Genomic DNA, 10389 nt, shown 5'->3' on the forward strand with positions numbered 1-10389 from the left:
CAACATTGCAATTTCAATAGTTTTTAGTTAAATCAATACACTATGACGCTAGTTCAAATATATATTATAACGAGGCTATCAACAGCAAATGGTAACACGACAGAAAAGCGGCAAAACTACAGCGCGATAGAACAATTGTTCATAAATACCTTTAATGTGTGTGCACCAGGAGTTCCGTATGCGTTCTAGTTACTGAATTCAATCAAAGTGAAAAGGGTTCTACATCCATCTCTGCACGGACCGGCTACAGAATCCTAGTATGTACTACGATCGCCAGAGAAGGATTTATTGAAACATAGAGCACACTACCAGCAAACGCCCTCGGCAACCCTACCTTCCCTAAACATAATATACACACGTAATGCAGTATATACTAATTTACTTTATTTACATTTGCATTAAAATTCCATTCCTAACCAGAACCCGCAAGTATTTACTTTATAGGCTTTTAAACTTCACTTCTTTCTTCTTTTTCACGAACTATGTCCTTCTAAAACGAATTCCAGAGGTTTGCCTGTGGCACGGTAACTATAAGTACTGAAGGGCTGAAATGACTCGTTTCTATTTCACTGAACCAGATTTAGGGACAAATTCCCGCCTCAACTGACAGCTGCTAATAACCTACCTTGCAAAGCTGCAGCAAGTTTAGCAACACTTCAACCAATACAGATTGCTCTAAATTACTCCAACGTAGGTTCGTGAATCGTGGAGTCATATATTAAAATCCAAACGCGCAAACTACGAATGAGACAAGCAAAATAAATAATACTACCGTCTAAATTTAATATTTGCGTTAGCTGCTAATGAATTAGACACACTCGAAACATGTTATTACTTTCATTATACAGTTGAGTTTTGTGTAGGCACGATCTATGACCGTAATGAATATTTATTGGTTCTTAAACTGTATACCCTTATATTCTATTTCACATTAGAAGCAATAGAACTTTACTTTATTAACGCAATATTAAATTGTAAAATTGATTAATAAAAGGTGCGAGCTATTAAAGTACACTTTCGGAGTGTACTAATATAGCTACAATAACGGAGACGTAGTGTCTAGCATTTCCCTTTTTTACGCACGAACGCGTTGTTTTTCTGTTGGTGGCGCTGTACTGTACCTTTATTATCTGCTTTGTTCAAATCAATTCGCGTCGCCGGTCTAGACATATTTACACTTTATTTGGGAATGGTATTATTACGAGTGGTATGGCGGCAAGTTTTCGAGACGACAAATTGAAAGCGATTATCTGTAATTGAAGATTGAGCGAGCAATTTGTCGCTTGTGTAATAAAATCGACATCATAGGAGTATAAGTGATACAAGACTAATCGTTGAATTGATTGATTTTTTTACAAAGTGAAGTAGGTAAGAGGAAATTGGATACAAACCAGAATTTAAATTTTGTGAAGGAGGATATTCTCTCAGCACCCACTTTTTATTCGCTTGCTTGAAATCCATGTACAACTTGAGTCCCTCGGGAACTATATGAACTAAGAAGAAAAAAGCCAAAACGTTATTCATTTCTATTTGTACTGATCTTTTTCCAGATAGTAAAACCTCATTTCTCGAATGCTTACGTCGCCTTACAAATTTCAGACCGGAAAACATGCCATCATTGGATCGAACAATTTTCCTTTCTTACCCAATAAAATTAAACATTAATAACAAGCCATGAGATCGATTTAGGTATACTTTATAAAGAAAAGGTATAAGCAATTAAGGCGACAATATTGAGTTTGTGTTCCTTTCTCCCTGAGATGAATACAAATACTGATATTGGTGAAAGCAAAGAAATAGGAACTGAGCGATATCAGAAACCCACGTGGTACGTTTGCGAAAATTTTCCTACAGTGAGGATGTCAGATCTACAAAACATGTGATGGAATGCGCAATTCGCCAAACAAGAAACGGGGTCGAAAAATAAGTAACAGATCAATAAGCGAAATATGTAAAGCTGCGAAAATTCGCCGCAATAAAAACGCTAAAGTCAGTTATGAGTTTTTGATATGATTCATTACCTACATACGCTCAATTTAATTAGCACCATGTAAATCGATAAATTATGAACGTTTGAACAAATTGAAAATATTAGGTGTGAAGGTGTGTAAATAATAACCACAAAAATGGTGATATAATAGTTACTCGTAGGTACAACTATAGTTAAGAAAGTAATAATTTTTTTCCAAATTTTTGGGCGAATAGTTTCCGAATTCCGAGTACGGTCCTGGTCAGTGAAATGCGTGCGAAAGTTAGCGGCACCAGAAAGTCGCGACATATCACGAAATTAACTATAGCGCGTTCGCACCTCCAGATGCAGTATGGGGTCTTATGGACTAATTGCTTATGCTTGTTTCTAACCGCATTGATGTCACATTGACATACGATTAAATTGAAGTATTAAAACAAAACATAATCTCCTTGTGCTGTCAATTGTCACGTTTGGCAAACATGCACTGTATGTCCAACAACAATTTTAATTGGAAATTGTTTTTTTTCTGTTGGACATTAAATATATTATTATTATATTATGTCCATAAGCACCATATTGCATTTGGAGGTGCGAACTATCCTGCTGATGCCAGATCCGCTTGCTAATCGGAGTATTGCGCATTATCTTTGCCCATAGTATGATTATTGGTGCTTATCTTCGTGAGCGATGGCGATTTTGTAATTTCTGTTGGCACCTGAAGGATTTTGCGTATAACGTGAAATCGGTTCAAAATCGGGACATCCGTTTGGTTAGTTTGTAGAAAACGGATTGAGGATTATCTGGATGTCGTTTGACGGGAAACTGACATTTTTCCAATTTTTTTGTTACTTACGGACAGGCTTACCGAGATTGGAACAAGTCGTGCTTAGCCAATTTAATTTGAGTCATCCGTTTCTTCCTGAAGGTAACGATTATTCCGAATTTGCGTTTGGTTGTTTCATGTGAGGTTTATTTGTATCGGTTCTTGTTCCGAGAGGATTCTTCGGAAGGGGTTCTTGTTATACCGTACCGTATTTAAACGTTGGGATTTGCATGTAGCTTCATTCGTGGAAGGAAGTCGTGTGTTGATTGAGTAGCCACCATTGTGAAGGAGCTGTCCGACAACTATTAACGGAAGATCGCGACAGTCAAGCCCTTTCTTGTGATTTAATCAGATCACCATCGAAGTATCTTAGAGGTGTCTGTGGATTTGACAAACGGCCGTATATTGCAGCTAAGTTTTTTTTTGTTCCTATGTCCAATGGCGATTCGAACTTTTGGGCGAGATTTGAACATTTTTCTATACTAATTTTCTCTATGATGAGGAACCTAAAAATCAGATGCGGTACAATTTTCTACACACAACAACCATAGTGGGCCCTAAATTGGAGGTTTTCTTTGTTAAAATTTGAACGAACCAGCTTTAAATAACAACATTTATTCTATTTATCTAAACAAGTCCAATTCGAACTAACTTTTAAATAGAAAGGGCATGCAATACAAAAACGGCTTCAAATGCTATTAGATCGAGCTCTTTAAGAAAGATGACTGAAAATGTCGTAGTCTGGAGACAACTCTCCTTACAGAAACAATGATGTACACGATTAATTAGCGGAAATATACCTTGAGAATGTTTCCGTCGGATAACTTTCTCTTCCACTAATTGTCCAAGTAGTCGGGGCCCTCGGGATAAATTTTTTTCGAATTGTTGATCCTTGGATTTAACAGTTACAGGCAAGCGCAATTCTGTTTATTATCACAACAGGATAAATCCAACAGTTTTTATAGGTTTTTTTGATATTTAACATAACTCATATTCACAATCTCGTCTAATGTACTTTTCTGAGGGTTTTGACATGCGAAAAAAAATGTTCAAAGACAAACTTTTCCGATAAATTCATAGATTTTTCACTCTTTGTTTAAACGAATACATAAATTAACACCGAAACTTAACAGTAGCTCTTCTTACCGTAACGAAAATATACTGATGCGTTTAATTCGTTTGTCCTTAACCATAAACCAGTTATGCGAAGGAAATTATTAAACTACTTCACCGATTACCCTCGTAGTCAAAACTCGAAATCATTTTTTTACGGCTGAGCAACGCTCTGGACATGTCGTGGGTTTACGCGTGAATGCATGTTAATCTTCCTGGGATGAGTTCAACTTAATCTTAATTAATGACCACCCACAAAATGCCATATTGTTAAAGAAGACGGCGGCCATGATTAATTGTTAATTCGTTGCTTAAATTTTGCACTACCAATCAAGTAAGAGTCAGGGTGATTAATCATATCCCACTTACATGTCAATATTCCAAATTTGCAGTTTGCACGCTGCTGCATGAAATCACGCTCGCAGTTGTAATCAAATAGCTCAAACTAATATAACTGAATACAATCTAAATAGCCGCCAGACATCAAAGCTGTTAAAAAAACAAAGCTCTACAGAAATCAAAGGACGCAGGCACGACGAGCTTCATTTCCATAACTTCACAACGAGACTTAGAAAAACATTGAAACGCAAATTGATTATTTATTATATAATTATAATAAGTTAATCTAGCGAAACGTATTTCTATCCAGCCATAAAAGGGGGGGGGGGGTGAGAATAAACCTTTTGGGCCAATGTTGGTTGAGAGCTCGATGGAACAGACAGACAGACAGACGACGGAAAATCGTGCACATAAGCGTTACCTCAGCCTCGTTGTGTTACGCTAAAAATAAATGGCACAATGCCGATTTCTACACTACTAACAGGTCATGATACGGATTAAATACGTGTCAGAGATCAAACTATTATGCGATCATCATTAAATAACAACTTATTGTTGTCGTCTATTTATACGACTTTTATATTTTAAAGTAGATACACATCTGTTTTCTCAGTAATCGCAAAAATGCTTAATAAACTTGTGCCATTATTTATCGTTGTGTTGTTACATAATTGGAAGGTATCGAGCGAAAGTGTACGGAACGTTTACCAAGAGCCCTTAATGTTAACACCTTTAATAAAGTCATTCAACGTTGAAGAGGCAAAGTTACAAGCGGAAGTTGTATTCGACGAATTTCGCGACATTAAAAGTTACTCTGGGTATCTGACAGTTAATGAGCGTTATAATTCGAACACGTTTTTTTGGTTCTTTCCCTCCGAATGTAACTATTTGAACGCTCCGGTTTTGTTATGGCTGCAAGGTGGCCCAGGTTCTTCATCGATGACGGGACTTTTCGGTGAGCATGGACCTTTCGAAGTAAATTCCTCGTACCAAATAGAAATACGCGAGCACCGTTGGACTAAGAAATTTTCCATGCTTTACGTAGACAATCCCGTAGGAACCGGCTTCAGTTTTACGGATGATGGCGGTTATGCACACAATCAATCAGTAATAGGCGAGCAACTGCACGAAGCTCTCTCCCAATTTTTCATCCTGTTCCCAGAATTAGGGAACAACAAGTTCTTTATTACCGGGCAGTCTTACGCGGGTAAGTACGCACCGGCCGTCGCCTATACAATTCTGAAAAACAAAAAGGAGGGAAGCAAGATTCGCTTGGAGGGAGTCGCAATTGCAAGCGCCTTTTCGGATCCATTGAATCAGTTGAAATACAGCGATTATCTCTACCAAATCGGTCTACTTGATTCTAAATTGCGAAGAGAAATGAAGCAAATAGAGCGGAAAAGCAGGGAGGCGATTGAGCAGAAGGATTGGAGAGCTGCTGCAGATGTATTTGCTGAGCTGATTTACGACTTACGTGATAACACCTTCTTCCAAAACGTGACGGGCTTTCAAGAACCAATGAATTACTTAAAATTAGAAGACCGTTCTTTACGGTACCATGTTCAGTACCTTCAACGCGATGATGTTAGAAGGGCTATCCATGTTGGAAATTCCCCCTTTCATAATACCACTATGGTCGACAAACATTTGACAGAGGATCTCGCTAAATCGGTTGCGCCTTGGATTTCGGAGTTGCTTGACAATTACAGAATGATGTTCTACTGTGGTCAAGTTGATATCATAGTTCCGTGGACGGGGGTAACAAATTTCCTTCAAAAACTTAATTTTTCCAGTCTTGACGAATATAAATCGCGGGACAGACGCTTTTGGTATGTAAATAATGAGTTAGCGGGGTACATCAAGCAGGCAGGAAATTTAACGGAGGTGTTGGTTAGAAATGCGGGTCACATGATTCCCCGCGATCAACCGGAGTGGACTCTGGATCTTATAACTAAATTTGTTTATAATCAATTCACATGACATTAAACACCAATTAAATGTTACTATTTAAAAAAAACTTTATGTTTATTGCTTTAATGAAAAGTAAGGTTGTAGATAATGATATAAGCATCGACATTAGAAAATAGACTGCGCGCGCTAATACTACGGATGTTGCAGATGAGAGGGATGAGAGTGAAGGGAAAACTAAGAAGGCAAGCTGTCTCTTACGGTTACGCTTTTCATTGCGTATCAGAATCGCATTCAAACTAAATTGAAAGAACCAATCAGATGCGTAACAGTAAGAGAGAGCCTGTCCTCTTAGTTTTCCCTTCTCTCTCCCTTACAGTATCCGTGCTTGGCATTGGCGCGCGCACTCCATTTATTATATGTCGATGGGTATGACGCGTTCGTATATTCCTATCAGGAAAGTTAATTTTTGGTTAATAAAAATGAACAGGTCAAATTAAAACATTTATGGTACGTATGCGACATGCATAGTTAAGATAGTCAAATTAAAAATGAAGGACGTGATCGTTGCATAACATTAGGCTCATATTGGAAAATAAAAAGAATGGTGGTAAACCTTTCCTTCCATCTAAGTCATGGTGTCTGAGGGGACTCAAAATTATATTGTTATTTACAGGTGTGGGTAGGTATGTAAAATATCGCGCGTCTGAGCGATTTGTAGCGGACTTCCGCTAAACAAACGTGCTGCTGATAGCGTGAACCCTTCACACGGCGCGATTCGCGATTCGATGTTTAATAGCGCCCCCACGCAAGGCAAGACAACTTTTTTGCGTAGAAAGCGCATGTACCAAGAGAAACCGCTGTTTTTTAAATAGTGTCTTGTTTAAGGAGCGCGCCCACGTCGATGCACTAAAAGTGTCAGCAATTTTATTTTATTTGCGCTGGGCCCGGAGAAGCACGTCGCAAACGGTGGTAGCGCTTCTAAGCGACTCAGCAGTTGTGCCCGCGACACTGCAAAGACGACCTACACAATCGCGAACCCTGCTACTCCGCCGCCCAACTCTGTAGTGATTCAAAAACGTATCGTGAGAATTGAGCCCCTAATAGTTCGACACGCGGTATAATCATATAATCGCATTGTAAGCTTTATACCATCTATGCATTTCCTCTGTAAATCCATTAAGTTTAGACATAGTAAGTTGAGTGTTATCGGTTTCATTTACCTTAGTTCTTTCTTTTGTCACTAGAGGTCACACTATGTACCTTTTTGCATTCAAATCTTTCCCTTCTTTTTTAATCCTGGATTGCGTGCAAGGTGTAATTGTTCTTTATCAGAGAAGAATGTGCTATCATAGTGGTTACTTGTAATACACCTTTAGTGTACTCATTTATTAAGAATCCTTAGATCCTTTATAGTTTTGTATGGTTGTCCGTCCCTTTCGCCCGTTCGTCTGTGTTCGCTATAACTCTTAACCCAGATACTGTTTATAGCTTTTAATTTTTGTCCACCCGTCTGTCTGTCTGTCCGTATGCACTATCACTCCTTTTAAAACTGGCCGACCGTGAAATTTGATGTACGTGTACTTTGAGTAGGACGCTATTGATTTTCAGCTAGCTCTACAGGAACAAAAGTTATAGGACTTCGAGTGAATCGGGAACATGAAAAACTGTGGGCTCAATATAATTAAATTCAACGTATATCATTCTCTAGGTCATGTGTCGGATCCTATTCCGTTGTTTCTATTTATTTATACCTGAAAAGGGCCTTATGTATTGGCTATTATGTTTAGAGTTATTCTCTTTCTGGTGTAGTAGTAGTGGTTGGCTCGCTCCATTGAATACGCTGGATTTATATTTACAAGATTCAAAGGTAACATTTTAATCTCGTCGAAACTCCGCGAGCTTAACAAAGAAATGCAAATTTCGCCACCTTTTTGGGGGTGACTCCCAAACGAAACAGTTGGATCCTCGGTTTATTTGGAAAAAGTGCTCGTTTTGATCCCCTCTAGCACTCAATTTTTTTTACGCCAATCAACCGTATTAGTTTTCAATTTTTTGCATAATAAAAACGGAAAATTGGAAAAATAAAACTCCCATATTTTTCAGTAATCTGTGATGCCATGGAATTTCATTTAAATGCTTCCATAATTAAAAAAAAAGGTCGCACTGCGCATGCGCAAAACCAAATTTTGAAACTGGCGTTAGATTTTCAGTGCCTATGTATCAATATTTCATTCAAATACTTTTTTGCGCGATCGGTCATTTCTGACTATTTACCATGGGTGTTTCCATGACAGTACGTAGAATTTACCAGTTGCTATGATTACGACGACGCCAAAATTACTTACCGATCTAAAAACAGAACAGCAAAAATACTTACCGACGCCTTTTTAAAAATCAACAGTCTTACATTACATTTAATCTTTAATTATTGTTAGGTACATTAAACGTACAATTTGTGCTGTTGTTTCCTATAGCAAGACGCTCATAAAGTCATAAAGGAAGTGCAAAGGTAGTAAACTACATCAGACACATGCACATTTTTCTGAAATTATTAATTTCAATTTTGACATTTAAACTGGTTGCCTAGTGATGTACACCAGACCACTTCGAACATTTCGATTTATTCTGCTCGTTAATTTCTTAGTGCATAGTTATATTGGTTGGATAATTTTAATTTCGATCGCGCAAAAAATGTTATAAGCACGTCGAACGTTAAGGGTTACCGTTCTCAGACAATAATTGGAGTCGTCGCTTCGCTCCTCCTCCAAACAATTGTCTTCGAACGGTAAAAATCCCTTACCGTTCTCCATACTTAATATACTATTATAAATAAAAAAGTTTGCAATTCGGTTTATAAATGGTCGAGATGCGAAAAGGGAACTGTGAATTTTGAATCGATTCGATTCAACTTTTGGCATTGCGTATTATATGGCTAAAGCTATGCCCATATTGAATTTCATGCAATTCAATTCATAACTAACGGAGATGTCAAAGCGATCGGACATTTCTAAACAAAGTTATCGTTCACACGGACAGATAGAGGGACAGACAGACAAAGCAGCAATACAAAATTATAAACGATCTCTAGGATCGTTAATAAACGGCAAAAGTGTAAAATTATGGAACATGTAAAACGGTTTTTTGGTTTTTTTACAATAACTTTTTTAATAATAAACGCAGAAAAAATTTCTTCCTTGGTGCAAGCCTCGACACCATAACGAACCAAATAGCGAAAAAAGTAGAACAATAGTTCTTAATATAAAGAACTAGTAGCGTCTCAACGAACGAGCGGACGGACGGACAGACAGACGGGCGGACGGACAAAGTGGCCACAATAGCGAATTTTTTTTTATTTGTGTGGAAATGCGTAAAAAAATCATAGTATATAGAGCTATAGGCAGATGAATAGTGTTAGTATCCGAATCCGCTTTTGAGGACGATATAATAATAATTACAAACTTTCAACCTTGCAGAACAATAGGAAAGTGTGGTATGAGAAATAAATAGGTACTAGCATGAATATAAATATAACAAAATCTAAAGTCATAACAATAGGAGCAGAAGAACTAAATACAAACAGCATTATATGAGGAAATAATAAAACAAAAAAATTGTCTCTCCCTAGATACAGACGTTTTCAGGTCGCATCAACAGCTTCAACAACTTAACGACAGTCGTGGTATGACTGCCGGGACCGCGAGCTTTACATGCCCTTCGAACTTTCGAAGCATAGTGATTAGGAGATATTCTGTACCACTAAAAACTGGTAAGCTGTGGGATTCGAACTCACAATCTGTGAGGTTAAAGTGCGAGTGTTAAACCGGTACGCCATAAAAAATCAAAATAGTGCTCGTTACAGACTACAAAGGTCAAATTAAGAAAATCCACCAAATTAATGGCAAAAGGTGGTTAGATAATTGTCATAAGTATTTCACTAAGACCCGATCTTTCACGTGACCGCTAAAAAAAGTTAATTTCTATGCAAACATAGAAAGTTAAAACTCCATTGTATTGGTAAAATACGAAGGGAAATATTAATATTCAACACAAAAGGTCCAAATATTATAGTAAAAAATTAAATTGGTAGTATTAGCATGCTGTACTTAGGTACACTATGGTATTAGGTAAGTATAAGGTGAGTCACGGGAAACTGACGTTTTTCAATAAAGAGTTATTTTTAATTTTAGAATAAAATAAGTTTTATTTTTATAGAAAAAGTGTTAAAATATGC

General features: G+C 37.4%; 3 protein-coding genes across 4 annotated transcripts in view; 2 read left to right on the forward strand and 1 right to left on the reverse strand.

The window, feature by feature from the left end:
• LOC116175917 (serine/threonine-protein kinase 32B) overlaps window positions 1-10389 on the forward strand; it is a 267380-nt gene that overhangs the window by 136331 nt on the left and 120660 nt on the right. The gene's annotated exons all lie outside the window — the stretch shown is intronic.
• Window positions 1-10389, reverse strand: part of LOC116175919 (venom serine carboxypeptidase-like) — a 64786-nt gene that overhangs the window by 48319 nt on the left and 6078 nt on the right. The gene's annotated exons all lie outside the window — the stretch shown is intronic.
• On the forward strand, window positions 4836-6229 carry LOC116175918 (venom serine carboxypeptidase-like). The gene has a single exon (XM_031494300.1). It carries the CDS (start codon window positions 4872-4874, stop codon window positions 6225-6227), a length of 1356 nt encoding a protein of 451 aa, XP_031350160.1. The 5' UTR covers window positions 4836-4871; the 3' UTR covers window positions 6228-6229.

Source organism: Photinus pyralis, unplaced genomic scaffold, assembly GCF_008802855.1.
Source record: "Photinus pyralis isolate 1611_PpyrPB1 unplaced genomic scaffold, Ppyr1.3 Ppyr1.4_LG7, whole genome shotgun sequence".
In the NCBI taxonomy this organism is placed as follows: Eukaryota; Metazoa; Arthropoda; class Insecta; order Coleoptera; family Lampyridae; genus Photinus; species Photinus pyralis.